This window comes from Passer domesticus, chromosome Z (assembly GCF_036417665.1).
Source record: "Passer domesticus isolate bPasDom1 chromosome Z, bPasDom1.hap1, whole genome shotgun sequence".
In the NCBI taxonomy this organism is placed as follows: Eukaryota; Metazoa; Chordata; class Aves; order Passeriformes; family Passeridae; genus Passer; species Passer domesticus.
Window position 1 is genome coordinate 66585096 of NC_087512.1, and position 17286 is coordinate 66602381.

General features: G+C 37.2%; 1 protein-coding gene across 2 annotated transcripts in view; it reads right to left on the reverse strand.

Moving 5' to 3' along the window:
- Window positions 1-12088: 12088 nt before the first annotated feature.
- CEP120 (centrosomal protein 120) overlaps window positions 12089-17286 on the reverse strand; it is a 37948-nt gene continuing 32750 nt past the window's right edge. For both annotated transcript variants that reach the window (XM_064403478.1, XM_064403477.1), the window contains exons 20-21: window positions 14855-15000; window positions 12089-14179 (exon numbers count right to left, since the gene is read on the reverse strand). In XM_064403478.1, the coding sequence (XP_064259548.1) occupies window positions 13939-14179; window positions 14855-15000 (387 nt within the window). In that variant the 3' untranslated portion in view covers window positions 12089-13938. The remainder of the gene's footprint in view (window positions 14180-14854; window positions 15001-17286) is intronic.

Genomic DNA, 17286 nt, shown 5'->3' on the forward strand with positions numbered 1-17286 from the left:
AGAAGAATTGTGCACTATTGGTACCAAGCAATAGTAGCAGGCTTTGGAAACCAAACATCCCCTGGAGCCACCCTGCTGAAATACATCCTGGTGATCACTGCCTAGTGGCACCGGTCTAATCACATCCTTCACCTTGCCTGTGTGACACTCAGATCACTTTGGTAGCAGGCTCAGCCTCCTTCTCCAGGAAACCAGTCCTCACTGAAGAGGAAAACCCAAGCCAAGAGCACTCTTGTAAGTGAGTAATCAATACTGAGCTGTGTTGGGTAATCTCTTAAGCTGAAACCTTTTAGTCTAACAAAGAGTAAATGAGACTGTCCCAACAACACTCCATCTGTTTAAAGCCAGCTGTGCACCTAAGTACTTTCCTAAATAATGGATCTTAAGGAGACAGATAGTGGTTGAAAGAGCCACACACCGATCACAAGCTTGTTCTGCTAACACAGTATTTCTTCTCTCCTTGAGTAGAGGAATGCTTGCTATTAAATGAAAGTTGTGTTTAAACTTCAGGGATGGGCTGGGCAGCTGCCTGCTGTTTTACACTGGAAAACACATTGCATGCTTACCTGCAGTTCTGTTCTCTTTAATTGATTCTTTCCTAAAGGTATTTCCCACTACTCCACCTCCTTCCTTTGCTCTGATTAACAATTGTAGCATGATCTCATCAGGCCTCGACAAGTATTGATGGGCCACAGTATCATGAGGCTAATAAAGTGTGTTACCCAGTATTTTCTGGTGACACATAAAAACTCCCTTATGAAAGACACAGGAGACTGAATATAATATAAATGCTTTTTTAGTAACAGAAGAGTACTGTGGACTGTGCAGCACTGGGCACGAGCACATTTTTTAATAGAGCTCTATAGGGGAGCACTGCCCAATCACGGGATGGGGGAAGGCAGGGGTGAGAGTAACAGGGACCCCACTTTGATGCAGCCAGGACAGAGGAGATGGGGTCAGGCAGGACCCAGAGAACTTTGTGCAAAAGCAAAACCCCCAGGCACCCTCTCCAAGTGCTGCCCCAGCACCTGAGCAAAGCCTCTGAGGAGAGCAGACCTCTATGACGTTGTGTGCACTACCTCCTCTTGTGTTCCTCTTTTCTTTCTTGTGTCCCTTTTTATCCACATTGCTCTATTAATAAGATAACATCATTAGAGCATGGTATTAAACATTCACTGTGCAAAACCATTCCTTTAAAAAGGATGGGTGGAAACCTAAATCAGCAATTTTGTGCCTTCTCCTATTTACAATTATTCCCTGAGCATCTGTCAGACATTAGACAATAAGGGTAAAAAAAGCCAAATTATTTTCCTCTCTTTGCCACATCATGACACAAGTGTCAGGCCCAACACAGCCACATGACATGAGCACAGCTTTGTCAGTTCAAGGCCAAAGCCGAGCCTTATTCTCACCTATCTCCTCACCTGCTGTCTGCTCTGGACTCTCAGCTGCACTGGGGCTGGTGGATGCTGGTTCCCACCACGGGGAAGGATGATGAGATAGCCCTCCCAAAGACTGTGTGAGTACTCAGCATCTCTACAGATACCCTGTTTGCTCCAGCCTCCCTGGGGCACTGTGCTTGGCAGTGCGGTACTCATGGAGTCCTGAGGGAAACTGAGCTGAGCTATCCACACCCAGCTCAGGATGAGCCTCACAGACACACTTTGCAGGTCAATCCCAGACTCAACTCTCCCCTCTTCATTTTCCAGTGAAATTATGGCTTCTTATTTTTAAAAAAGTGTAGATCCTGAAATTACCATTGTTGAGTGCAAGGCAGAGGACTTAGCAAATCTGGTTTTAAACAAGGTTAGCAAATCTGGGGCTTGCCAGGGCCATTCTTTTTACAGAAGAAAAGAGAAAGAAAAAAAATCCAGCAAGTGGTGCAACAACAAAGAAAATCCCTTTTTGATCTATCAAGCCTCTTTCTCCAGCCTCTGTGAATGCCTCACCTCCTGCACAGTCTCTGAATATAAACTTTGCCCGGCACACTCAGGGTAATCTTTTCACATCATAAAACTTATAATCCTCTTAAAGTGGTTTCGTAGGGTTTGAGGTATGATGCACTTATCAAATAACTGAAACAAATAAATCAGCTTATTTAGGCTGTGGTCTGTGTGTGTGTGCAGCTCTGTGTGCACAGGGAGGAAGCCAGTGCCGTACCAGCATTTGTATACATTAGCAACAAAGCTGTCTGTGACAAGCTGTCCTCTGCACAACTAAATATTTACTTGCATATCATAAGTAACTTCTTAAGTGATTAAAGAGAGAGGGTGCTCTCTGTCCGTGCTGGCAGGCGCGGCTTTGCGGAGGGAGGCTGCCCGGGCACACCCCGCGCTCCCTCCCTCCCGGCAGGTTTGCCACGTGGGGACAGTCCCGGCTCTGATCGGGGCTGCACGGCCTCAGACACGCTCTTCTGACACCCTTCTCTGCCCAGAAACTGGCTCTAAACAGGCTCCAAGCTGATTTCTTGCATATTTGTACAGAGTTCAAGTTTTCAAATATTTTTCATTAGCTTTTATTGGTGTTAGGGCAAGGCTTATTTTTAACCTGCCTGTATTAGTGGATTCCTGTGCTTGCATATTTCTTGCATGCGCAAAATTAAATTAATAGAAAGATTTCATGTTGAAGAAGTATAGAAGAGATGTTTGATATAAAGACATCATGGAAAAGACATTCATAAATTCAGAACCTACTCCTTTGTACAATTTAACTTCAATCAACAACCTAGAAAAGCCACCCTAAATTTGCTCCCCGTATGTTTTCCTGTGTGTACAATAAATGCTTTCTTCAGGTGCCTCAAGCACCATCACAGCAGCCCTCACTTAAAATGTTGTGGTTGTTGAGATATAGACACATGCTTAACAGTAAATCTTGAATTTGCAATTTCACCTAGGGAAAAAGGGAAGAAAGTCAGCCTGTCATTGGGACAAGAGCTGAGTTTTCCTATGTGGGGGCCTCTCCTCTTCCTGCTGCTTCCTGTCCCTTCTCTGCTTCTCCTCCCCAGAAGATATTCCATCTTCTACTTGCTCTGAAGAAGAAAACTTCAGAGGCAATTTAAACTATTTTTAGGATTTTGGAAGTCTCTTCTGTTTCAGTATGTGCCATGTACAAGAAAAGGGCAGACCAGGATCAGGCAATTATCCCACGTGGATGAAGTTTGGAGACGTCTGATGGTGCCAGTGTCTTCTGCATCCCTCAGGATATGGGAGTGCTTGGTGCGCCAATAAATTTTATCTTGTCTCCAAACTGCTCCTTGCTGTGTCATCCCTCCCTCAGGTGCCTTGGCCACAAAGGATGCTCCAGCTCTGCCAGGGCTGTAGTGGGCACCCGGGCATTGTGCAAGAGCTGCTCCAGGGTTTGGGAGCAGCTCTCATGGGGAGGCAGAGGTCCAGCCCTCCTTATTTATTGTAGAGGTGTTTGTTTATAATCAGATGCTGGAAATGCAAAACAGTTTTAGCTACCAAAAAGACCTACAAGAGTTTGCTCTGCTGTTGTTGCATGGAGGAATTTTTAAGACTTTGTTTCCACAGAACACTTCTCAGAGATTTGCTATTGCATCTGGGAGAGCAGCACAAGTATAATACCACCAACATCTTCTTTTCTAGTACATGTTGGGTTAATAGGAAAATTAAAGCTCAAGTAAATATTCACCAGAAAGTAATTTCAGTCTGTCATGAAAATAATCTACATTTATAAGTTATCTAAAGTAAAGTGAGCCATATTAGCCTCCAGCAGCTCTGAAACCATTATGAATTATTGAATAAGTAATCTTTTTTTTTATAGTTATTGACATAATAAATATATTTGCTTGAAAACATCCGGAGCTGCATAGGCATAGAAGTATTTATGAGCCTGGGCTCTTTACAGCACTGTTTTACAGGGTGTTGTCAGCTGCGGAGGAGAAATAGGAGGAAGAAGGTTTCACCTCTGATGTTCTGGTTAGGAGATACAGTGTTTCAGTCAGCCCCATCTCTGGAGGCCCTCATCTTCATGGACCATGAAATAAATAAAAATATCTAGGTGAAAATGGTGTGACTTGATTTCCATTTTTTTGATGGTTAATTTTTTAGTGTCTGACAAATAGACCTGTAGTCTTCCAATACTGCTAGAGTAACATGGAACAGCTTAATTAACTTTAATTTAGTAAGAGAGAGAGCTTAAATTAACATTAATTTGATAACAGAGAGCAGGCTTTAAATTGCCACCAGATCATCTCTGGAGGAAATGAAAAATTTATAGAGTTTCAGGCCCAAATGCACTGTCAAAGTGATGGGTGATTTGTCAGGCGGAGTTGAAAACCTTTGCGTGCAGCACCTGGGGAGAGGCACAGTGGCTGCCACTGCCAAAGCCACTCTGCCAAGGGCTGGGTGGGACCTACTGTGCCACGGAACACAGAATCTTCTCCACTGAGGGAGATCTGCTGGGGCACCACTGAGGTGCGAAGCGGAAGGTGCTGTGCTGGGAATTGCAGTGTGCCAGAGCGTGCCCACACACCGTGGGAGGTGCACCGGTCCTGCCAGAGGTGTCCTGGCTAAACCCTGAACTGGAACCTCATGGCTGCTTCGGCACCCCTGGGGCCAAACTCTGGCATCTTCTGGAACAGTCCTGGGTGCAAAGTATTTGCGGGGAAAATCTCTTTCTGCAGTAAAAGCTGAATTATATTTTTTGCCTGTCCCCTTTAGGCAGTAAATGTATCATCAGTGGCTCTTATATTTCCTGAAGTAAAAAAATTAGCAATTACTAGCCATGAAATCACAAAAGTGCTTGCTTCTGCGAGAAAAAAAAAAAAAAAAAAAACAAAAAAAACGAAAAAAACCCAAACAAAAACAAAACAAAAAATAAACCAGCAGCACATTTTAAAGAGCTCCTATCCCTGGGATGCAAGGCCAGACAAAAGATTTTGCCTCTTTTTTTAAAATTTAGGTCTAGTAGAACATCATGTCAAACCTCAGGCACTCACAACAAATCAGTCTTTATTCAAATGTGAAAATTTAAGCATAAAGTACTGGCTGCTTAGCTCTCAAAACAATGTCACATTACAAGAAATGTGATATTTTGAAGAGAAACAGGAAAAAATTTATCAAAGTTTTTGTTATTATTGCATTATCCTCCTGCTTGATCTACTAGCTATAGATACTTGGTGTCTGCTTAAGTGCTTTCCATTCTTCCCATAAGCAAATTCTGGTTGAAGACTATATATCATTTTACTCTTGATCACTGCTAGTCTCAGTACCTCATTACAGCAGACCACTTTTTTGAAACTGAGCTATAGCCCAGATAAATGATTGTATAAAGTTTTAAATAAACATACAACATTTATGTTATGTTGTTTCTCAGGGTTGATTTATAGTCATTTTCTTCATCCAGTCCTGAGCTCTGGACATAAAAGACACTGAGCTCTCTGCTGTTTATCCAAGCTAAATCCTCTGTTTGTTCTGCATAAGCGTTCTTGATTCTATAATATATTGCAGGCTTTAGCTTCAGGTTTATTCCCTCTGGGATGGTGGAATTAGATACATTAACTGACAAAGATAAGGTAGGGACATTGCAGCTTAATAGCCATTAAAATAGATACTGTGATAATAAAAATGGAGTTAGAAAAGGGAGTTGAGGTTGTGATATTTTAAAAATATGTATTGATAAGACTTACATGAATAAATGCAAGATTTGAGATATCTCTGTAAGGAAACCCCCAAATGATGGTTGGATTTTGTTTAGTTGTTTGTTTTTTGGTTTTTTGGTTTTTTTTCATAAGAAGAGAATTAGAAATGGAAGATATTGTGAACCAGATTACAAGTTTCCTCTTGTGTCCTCAAAGAGAATTTTTTTCCTTACTAAAATGACTTTATGTAATCTGGCTGCTGAGCCATTGAAGTACTGCTCTGTGCTACAGAAGAAAAATCAAGAAAGCACCATGAGATAAAGCAAGCTTCTCTGCCTTAAAAAAACCAACACAAAAAACCTGTGTGGATTCTTTTTATTATGTTCCTTCTTTTATCAGCATATTTAAACACACACACACACACACACACACACACACCCATACAGATATAGACCTTTGTTCAAAGCACATAGGACAGTCCATTTCCTTCATACTGGTATTCATCATTACAGTCCTTGTTCCTCTATTAAAAAAGCAGACAACACTAAATGCCTGCTTTCTTCTCTTGTGAACATAGAAAAAATTTTGAACTAAGCCCACTAAAAGTTGCTTTGTATTTTGTCTCAGTATTAATTCTTACATTTTTGTGTAAAAAAAAGTGTTAGCAGTTAAAGACCTAATGCCTAAAACAGCGGGAAGATTTTAAGAATTATAGTCTTTAATGTGACACACTCTAAATCATCTCTTAGTGCAGTATAAAAGTTAGCTAAGGTTTTAAAGGCCCTACATGGACTTTCATTTTTTTCTAAGTTAGGATTAACTGGTGTATAAGTAACGGACTAGGTGCTTTTACTGCCAAAAATTATCTAATTTAAAGTTTGAATCTTGTAGTACAAACAGCAGTCCTGCCTGTACCCATACAAGCTTGTTATTTTGTGGTACACAAGTTAGTATTCTGTCTGTGCTCTGTAAAAAATTGCATTCCATAAAGTATGAAAAGCCTTTTTATCTAAAACTTGTGTGGAAAAATAAGCAGCAATCAAATTAAACACATAGGAAGGCTTTTCTCTCTTTGTTGTTGTTGTTGTTTTATTCTACAAGCATTTATTTTAGTTCAGATATTCTACTTTTAGAGATGTGAGATACTTCCAGGAATAAGGGTGCAAATTACATGAATGACTTACTCAATGAGCATAAAGGGAAGGAAAAAGAAAGGAAAAAATAAAACTCATGAAAACCTTCCAATATTTGTGAAAGATTTCCTGAGTAAGCATAAAAATTTTCTTTAAAAAGCAAACAAACTTATTTTATGCATATACTTTTCTTCAAAAAACAATTATTTGATCAAGGTTGCTTGGTCAAATACAATAATAAAATAGCAAATAATTTCTCTGCATGCTTAATTGTCAAACTTTTCTATTATTCACTATAAAGAAACATTTAAATTAACTTGTTTGCTAGTGAAATCTGCTATTCTCATCATCATGATTACATTTTATAATAGGAAAAGGAGAGAGGAAATAAAATGGGTGCGTGTAAAAGTCCCCTCTGGCAAAGAAGTGGGAATTTCTTGCCATACTGGGCAAGGCTAAGGTTTTGTGAGCTGCAGTAAAAGTATCTTTTCCATGTGATGGAAAGTGCAGTGATGCAAAGTCACCTCCTCCTCCCCCTGTGGCCCAATCTGTGGCCCAGCATCCCCTGAGTTTTCATACTGAGCTTCAGATCAGGACAGAGAGTTTGTGACCATCTTGTGTCATGTGGGCAGTGGCCTACTGGTTTCACAGCATTTGAGAATTACTTAGATAAGAGTTGGCCTCCCCCACCTTCAAGATTAATTTCCAGAAGTATATGTCACATTTGTTAGGATAATACGGATTTGCTTTTATTAGTATTTCAATACTAAGAAGTCATTAAATGATTTTCCTATAAAAGTTTTCACTAAAATCCTTGCAATTACTTATTTACTCAATAGATGGAACATGGCAAAAATGCTTGACCTTTTCTTTATCAAATAGCTGTAACAACTAAGCATTAACTAGCTGTTCATCAAAGCATCAGTATAATGAGGAATCACCTTCACCTTACCAAGAGAGAAACAGAGTAAGTAGTACTACCACATAGCAATAAAAAAATCTTGTTTGGGGCAGACCCAAAACTTAAAAAAAAAATTGTCCTTTTTTCCTGCCCTCATCAAATAATTTTATTTAATTAATTTCTTAGCAAAAATATTAACCTAGCCTTTCATGTAAGGCTGTGGCCTTAGACTCCCTTAACTTCCCTAGAAGGATTGAAGTAATTTTTGCTTTTTTCTAAAGGTTTCAGGTGAACTGACAATTAGCAAGAAGAATGAAAGAATGTACTGATTTATCTACTATAAAAGAGCAAAGTAAATAGCTCGTACTCATTTGCTGAAGAAGCACCTCAGTAGAAGCCAGTATCTATCCCTTTAAGGGCATTAAGACAACTGCAAACAACACAAATAGCTGGAGTTTAAAGCAGTTTGTGAACCACTTACACAGAAAAGCTTTTCCCACATTATTCTCATTTTGCTGATAGGAAGTGAAAGCCTAGAGCCCTGTTTAAGATCACTCAACACCCCTATAACCAAGACGGGCAGAGAAACCACAGACTTGGCGCCCAACCCTCAGCCTACCAGTGGGATCACCTTCATGAGCAACTCAGGAGAGATTTTGCTATGTTGAACAAACATAGTACTGTAACACAAGCTATTGGTCAGGATGGCAAACCATTGCTAGTCCCTTACACAGTGTTTGAGAGATAATGGCTTTTAAGATGCCCTCCTGCTAAGCCTTCCTATTTCTAATTAGGCTAACACAAGCTGTCTGCATTGATGATGATATAGGTAAATCAAATGGGATCAGTAGCATAAAAATGTGTATCCAGGACCATTTTAATGATTTGCCATATATATGCAGCAAGACAATAGTCAGTGAACAAAACAAAACAAAACAAAACAAAACAAAAAAAAAAACAAAACAAACAAAAAAAAAAAAAGCCACGTGTTCTGCAATATGTGTTAGGATGGGGCAGGAGGTAAATTCCCTAGGGTACTGGTGTGTTCTTTCTTCTGATATTCTATGTTTGGGGTTTTTTCCTTCCTTTTACTTTGGGTTATCAGCCCCATTTATCAGTCCAATTTTTTATTATCAGAGAGTCAGGATAAACCAGTAAGTTAGAGTACTTAAATCATTGCATCCACATTCAGGAAAACTGCAGTAAAAAACACTATTGCTATGGAAACATAATGTTATCTAGACTGAGCATGCCGTATACCTGGCCTGAAGGGCTCCAGGAGCAGCAGGTAGGCTCTGTGGTTTGCCTCAAATACACACGGGTATTCATGGCACCATGCCCACAGTCCCAGCTCCAACAGAATATTAAATTGTGTTATCCATTCAGATGAGAAGCATGATGTCCACTTTGTATCTGACATGAATGGGATGCAACTTCGGTCGTGTCCATGCTTAATTATAAAGCAAATAGCAGCTCACGGTTCTTTCCACCCCTGATCTGGATGACCTATTAAGTATCAATCTTGTTGTTAAAAATAGCCTTTTCAGGCAAATATACTGATGGTCCGGTGTCTGTACAATGAACATGTCTTAACATGAGATAAATAAAATTATTTTCTGTACCTCCAGATCAGAAAACCAAACCAAAAAAGCACTCTCACTTATGTTATCAAGCAAATACACAAATGTTGGAGATTTTCCATTACTTCTTAAATTTTACAAAAAAATATATTAGTTTGATTGCCTGCTCCTCAAACCCTGGTGATTCAATTTTGTTGCTCTATTTACATTTGCCTTTGCAAACCAAAATATATGATATTCACAGTTCACAACTGAGCCATGAGCAACATACAGTAACTGCTGAAAGAGTAGTAGGCTGTGGACTGTTCTCCTAGACTCCATCTGCCCCAGTAAACCCCCTCTAACGTCTGATGCCATATTATTTTGTCAATGCATTTATGTGTCAGTAACTGCATAAAAACCTTTGCTCAAACACTCATACACTTCCATAACTATCTACTCGCTACGTATGTTGTTAGAACAAAACTTTTTGTAGTAATACATAAATTGTTTAAAATGCTGTCAAACTACCACAAGTTTTACACTTGGAAAAAAGAGTACTGGACTACAAAACAAGGGACATCACTTTTCCAGCAGCATTATTAAAGGGGACTATTTTAGTCTTCAGTGATGGGGAACGACAGGCTGTAGCATTTTTTCGAGTTCAGAATAGAAAATAACCATACTTGCAAGAATTCAATTACTCTGCATTAAAGCTGCCATGGGGTTACTGTACATTTATATATCAGAAAGTCAGTAAATTATTTTTCTATAAATTAGTCTCTCAAAGATGATTTTTTTTCCTTTCTGTTCTGAATGCCAAACTCCTGACTGCTTCTCCACTACAGGGACTTCATATCTGGATAGCCGACATCTGTAAAAACATTTCTAATGAAAACACTACTAATACAACCCCCTGGAGAAACAAATGAAATGAGATCTAAGTATGCAGCCGCCTTTATACAGCTCTGTCTTTAACAATAGCGAGGCTAGTGCTTCCCATCCAAGCCTTGACACAGGTCATGATCATTTAGGCACAGTAGTAGCAAAATAAATAATTGTGTAAATATGTAATAACTGGTATAAATACTCCAGTAGCACTTAGAAGATATGATAAAGGACTTCTGTTTTTAGCCGTGCATTAAGGTTTATCTCAGTGGATGGAAGGGAGAAGCATTTAAACTGCAATGAAGGAGAGCTGCAGATTGAATACTTGAAAGCCCAGTGCCAGATATAACAATGCTTCTTTTCCACAACAGCAGTTTAGAAAGCGTATTAGTGTTAAAAGTGTTGGATCACTGTTGAAATATTATACAAACAGTGGTTAGAGATTCACCCCTAAATAAAAAAAAAATACTATAAAGATCAGTAATGTAACGATACACTTAAATAATTCAGATTCAAAGCAAAACTGCACTATTTCTAAAATAATTGGACATATATTTTTCATGGATATATGTATAAGCATTCCACTGCTTTAAGATATAAATAAGAATTTAGACACAATTTTTCTGTGGAATAATCTAACAATTATCAGGAGAAAAAGGTCTATTTCTTTCTAAGATTTCCCAACTTAGCGAATGCTCCATATCAAACACCCCATCCAGGTTTCCAGCCCTACATTTAAACATGTAGTAAGTAATTTGAGGCAACAGCAAGTCCTCAACACTGGAAGAAAAATTACCACATAAAGACACAGGGAGGGATCATCTGCCTGAAGATCATAATGAAAAAACAGTACTTCTAAATGCCCTAATTTCAAAGTGGACTAATGCTTTTGCTAGACTAGACTGTACAAGTACAGTTTCCTTATGCAAAGTGAACTGCAAGTTCTGGGCCCAAATCCCAAGGCAAATGAAGTTGGAACTGATTTGACATGGAAGTGACCCCCCTGCCACCTGGGTTCACAGAAATGTATCAGCAAGGGTACTCGGTTTGAAACCATTCCATCAGCTTCCCTAGTGAACCTGGGTACAATAAAATCAATAGCACTTTGACAGAATTCCAGGAGAGTCTAGCAGTTGCTCCTCTTCCCACCATGTTTTCTCTGACCTATGGAACCAGGACCGAACTTGCAAACACAAGTCTCACTTCCAGCAGCCTTTATTTATCAGGTAAATTATAATGGGCTTCTTATTCCATGCATCTGTTCTCATACAATGAAGAAAGACTGAGATACAAATTTTGAGACATTTCTGATTAAGAAATAGTATTTGGTCTTTCCACTGAATAAGCTCTAAAATGGCTTTGAAGTAATAAAGAGGCAAATGGAACCCAACATAAAAATTTTCTTTGAAAGACAGTAACAGTGAGCTCATGTCTGCTATACATATCTACTACAAACATATATTTTGCTTCTGGACTAGTTCAGACTCAAGTAGAGACAAATTGTGCTGGAAAAAATTAAATTAAAACGTACAGCTTAAATTAGCCAGAATTTTCTCATTCTAATACAAACAATGAACACTAAGAGTAATGACTATAAAACAAAACATTCTATGTAAGTTGTTTTAATAATCACAAAATTTATGCTTTGCACTTTGTAAGCTGTGATCTTTCAAATGGCTAAATGGACCCAAAATGGCTTAAATGATGAAGTTTATAATTTTTTTTTTTAAAAAAAGCATTCTAAGTTTCATTTTTCTTTGATTTGCAAGAAAGAAAACTCAAGTTTCTTTTTAAAACATACAGCAACATGATTGCAATTTTTTACATGCCACAGAAGAGACTCAATTAAAAAAAATTATTAAAAAAAGCAAAAAGTGACAATTAACTTTCATTAACAAGCTTATTATTTTATAGATTCAATCACTAAAGACTGTCATATGACTGGAAATACTAAACAAAACTTGCTCAAATCCATTGTTAAAAAATAAATGCCAAGTCCTTAATATTTACTTGAATTTTAATTTTATTCCATAAAATAATACACCTGAAAAGTCATAAAATACCAGTTCAAAAACCAACCAGTAATGAAAATTTAGTCAACACTGTCTTTGCAATATTTAAGTCTCAGGCACCCTCCAGTGTCTAGAGAAGAAACTACACAAGTGAGCAAGCATTTGAAGAAAAAAAGCCAAGAACAAGTTTTCCTGTCAAGATACCAGCTTCCTGCATCATTCACAATAATTGCATATAACCCTGTACCAGTGATATCACACATCTGATGTAAAAAGTATTGTAAAATTGCATTTCATGGATTTCTATGGGACTTAAGAGGGTGGTATTTTCTTTGCTAGTGAAGAGGGATCTCTAAGCACACTACTTAGAAAAATACATTTACAAAAGCATTTCTTACGAAGTCTGGATTGATAAGTATTTAAGTATTCCTCAGGAAATATGATCTTAATGTTTGCACATCTTGTTTATAACTTTTCTAAGGAGTCTAAATTAATAGTTTATTTAGCAGGACCTACCCTCATGGTAAGGAGGAGGACAAACAATGCATGGAGAGCTAAAGCCAGATACAAATACCCCTCCTCCCATTTTATAATTAATACCACACAAAACAGGAAGACCACACGTATACAAGCCTCTCTATGAAAGTTCACTGATTTTATGCAAAAAACCCAAACCACTATTTTTTCCATAGGTATCTTCATTCATTTTAAAAGTAATAAATCCTAAGATTTATTTTTTACTTGACATTCAAATGGAAGTTGTTGTGACTACAGGACAGACAAGAATGCCCGTTGAATGGACAGGGTTCTAAGTTACTGTTACTAGGTAAATCCACACAAACTTAACAGAAATGGAATGAAAGCTGGAAAACAAAGGTTTTTCAATTGTGATTATAGACAAACTAACATTAATTATGTATTTTTCCTTTGCACACCGTTTGTCAAACAAAAAGTTTATATACAATTTAAGTGGTAATGACTGAACATGTTTTGAAACACATATTAAGTAACTTGAAAGTGGTTACATCCCGATTTTAAAAAAACATCTTGACTTAGAAAAGATCTTATTTTAGTTTGTGCTCAGAATTATGGCTTCAGGTATCTTTCCTCATTAGGGATTGATATAAGAATGCATGTGTACTTCTGAATAAGGTCTTCATCCTCCTGGGTACAACCTTACCAGGACATGTGCAAAACTGGTAGGGCAACCCTGGACAATCAGGCTAGTTAGTAACTGATTTGGCTTAAGTTTGATTTTTCCCCCTCACACTCAAAACCATGTCTCTTATTTACTACATAACTTAGCTATGTTAACTGCAGTCAGAGAAGCAAAAATTTATTATTTGTCATTTAGTAAAAAACTAACATTGGGTCAGTGTTTTAGTTCAGCTCAGAATGAAGAGTTTCGTCAAGAGAAAACAGCTGATGTCAACTTGCCCTAGTCTAGCTGAAGAGATATTTTTAAAAATTGAATGAAATCATAACAACTTTGACTAAAAACCTCTTAGAATCAATATTAAAAATAGTAAAAATAACTCTAGTCAGGGGGATACAAAAAGAGGTAGGAAATATTTCAGAAGAGGGTACACAAGATAAATATATTTACACACACAAAATCATATATATACATATGAGTATAAAAATATTAAAAAACAGTCATTGCCCCCATAAAACTTACAACTGTGCTTAACTTGACATGTTGCAAGCATTTACATTGACTTCAAAGAGAGCTGACCATAATGTGCAAAACAAAGCATGATGTTATATATTTCACAAAGTACTATAGGCTTATAAAAGTCACTCTATTCAGATTTCAGCTCTTTCTAAAACTTTTTGCATGCTTTTAAATAGTAATGCTCCTTTTTGCAATTGCCTCTCTGATTTGACGATCAAGTTCACTCACAATATGGTCTTCATGATTATAGACTCCTGTTCTCAGCAGGGTATCCCTCTCTTCTATCAGACGAGAGAGGTAATCATCTGTATTCTCATTTAGTTTTCTACAATGAATACTATCCACTCTACCAGCAGAATTGTCTCTAGCATCCTGCAATTTCTTTCTTTCCTCTTCTTGCTGTTTTAGCCTGATACAGATAAAATAAAAATTAGAGAATATTAATCCTCACTTTGATTATCTTTGTATCAAGTTTTAGTTTATCTACACAACTACAGAGTAAAACAAAGAAATCTGTAAAAGGTAAAAAATTACTCTGTCTCTGGGGAAAAAAAACTACAACTGAAAAGAAATGTAATACTTAAATATTAACAAAACCTTTTGTATGTGCATATGTAACTATACTTGCTATCAAGGCTTCTGCTTGGTAATGTAAACTGTACTCAAATTAAAAGGGTTCAACATAGAAAACTAGTGCAGACAGCTTTGGGAGGACAACATTACATAAATTTAGAATTTTAATGTATTCAAAATAACAATAAAATGTGCCTCGTTCTTTTCTTAACACAGCAGTTATGCTTAGAACTGAAGATTTAAAATAGACAAGAGCTTGGTGCTGTACATCTGTGACCTTAACAAAAAATAAACCACGTGGTGTTAAACAAGGATTTTTCTATACTGCTGTAGTGTTGCATTTTACAAATATGCAATCTTTACCTAAGGGACACTAATCTATGTTCTTTCACTAAACTGACAGCGAATTATAATCTTGATTAATTGAATATTCTCCTGTTTTGAGACTCACAGCAAGACAGTAGAAGGAAAGGTGACAGTTGGGGAGGAATCTTACAAATACTTTTTATACCTGTTAAGTTCATTTCTGATATCCTCCAGCTCTTGTCGGTCTGTTTTCTCCAGCTCTTTTTCTTCTGCTGCCAAATAACGCAACCTCATGTGCTCAAGCTCTTGTTGCTGCTTTTTAAGGTAAGCCATTGCATTTTCTTGTTCACGCTGTGTGGGAAAGAGTGAAGACTCAGTTGACTACGTGATTACATGTAAAAGTGCTAATTATAGTGACAGAGCAGAACTTAAGGAATGAAGTCATGACAATTACATCTCCAGGAGTACTAGAAATGTAGGAGTTAACAGAATGTCTTAGCTAGTGGTATTTATAATGCAGTAAGACCACTGACTATCACCATCACAGTAAACCTGTCCAGGCTGGATCAACTGCAGCCCCATCACAGATATCTTCCCATTAACAAAATGGCAAAATTATTAACAAACCCTCTTACTAACTCTAGCTTAAGTTGTTAGACATAAAACTTACAGTTCTGGAACTGTTCAAGCTTATTCCAAACTTACAGTTCTGGAACTGTTCAAGATTTATTCCTTCAGTATACAATATATGAAATAGATTTTTTTGAGAAAATAAAAGCTAAATAGCTGCAGGAAGCTTCCATCATCAGCCCCATAGTGACCAGTATCAAAGTTTTAAGAACTGCTTTTCAAAATCACAACTTGTGGTTAAAAAATAAGCCTGGGAAACAAATTTCTGGCAAGGCATCCTTTTGCAATTGTATAGTACTATGTAAAATTTTAGATAACTTTCTTTGTGGGTTTAATGAAATCAGTCTATCCATTCTAAAAAATTTGCTTCACTCTAATTTTTAAGCTCTATACAGATACTAAAAAAAAAAATAAATCTAAGGTTTGAATCCACTACCACTTCATGACATTAAATGGTTCAGTAAACATGGTCCTCTCTTCACTTATTTTTCTCCCTGTCATTTTCCATTTCCATGACCTTGTGCACTAACTGTGTATAGCCAGTCTTACACCCAGATTAAGATAGAAGACCTCAGGTAGTTAAAAAATAAGACAGGAGTTACATAAACATCCTGGATCTAGGCATATTGTGAGCTGCAAGTTTATCTTTGCAATTCTGACATTGCTTTCATCTGGAGTGTTTGATTATTAGTACAGTACGTATTATATTTATTATGTGGGTTAAAAAAAGGTAATTTTTTTGTTTGATGTGTGTAAGCATATTATTCACACAGTCAACCTCATATTACTTGAAAGATTTTAATAAGATAGTTTCCTGAATTCCAGCTGCCAGCATTTAACAGCACTTCCTGTTGATGATCAATAGTGGGCAAGAAAATCTGAATTTCAAAAGGAATTGGTATTAAAAAGATATTTCAACTGTTAATGTGAACAGACAACACAATAGAGAAATACTCAACAAGAAATCAACCCTAAAGACTCTAAAAACTTTGTTTTTATACTAAAGTCAATATACCAGCCAGCCAAATTAAATGTTAAAACTTCAGTGAGACAGGTTATAAATATTGAAGAACATCCTGCTAAAGAGATACATACTAATAAAAAACCAGAAGCAGGAATCCTGCCAAAGAGTCTACAGCTGATAGATGGCTGAAGCATAGAAAAAGCACTTGGTGAAGACAAGGCCATAGTCCTTCCTTCTCCATCAAGAATTCATTGCAGAAGGACATTCCCATGTCAGAGAAACCCTTTTTTATGTGGGAAAGGGTTGAAGAATACTGTAATACCCATTCTGCTTTAGTCTGAGAATAATCTACAAATACATCCAATATACGTATGTATTTGTAGATTAAACAAATTACTTAGGTTACTACAGACTGCTGATATTTAGAATTTTCAAGAGTTATAAGAAAATCCAAAAAGTTGTGACACTGACTGGAGGTTAGTCTTAATCCATCACCAATATTGGTGTTTATATCACAGGAATAACCATTTTTCCATTTTTTATTTTATTCTTTCTTTAAATAGAGGCCTTAGAAATACCCAGAAAAGCACCAGCAGAACTTAACTTCCATAGCGGCCAAAATGGTTGAAACCATAACTAAAACCAAACCTAACAGGTCGTAGGGGTACACCAGGAATAAAAGTCATTCTTCCCACCAGTCTTAAAAAACTCAACCAAACACCACACTAAAGAAACCTTCTACCACACACAGAACTAAGCAGTCACAGCAAAAAAGACCCTCAGCTGACTCAGAGTTTAGAACACCAGAGAAAGGATAGCAATTGATCATGTCCACAAGAGCAAAAAGGTGAAAATGGAATTCCACAAGAATCCACCTTTCAACATATTCATGAATGAAGAAATCACTATGGAAGTTTGCTGCTGATACAATGTAATTCAGCAGGGAAAAGGCAGATGTGTGAAGAGTGGGATATTATGGAGAAAAAAATGAAAAGGAAACGGTTTGAAAAGGAAACACATAAATAAAGAATACATTCACTTAC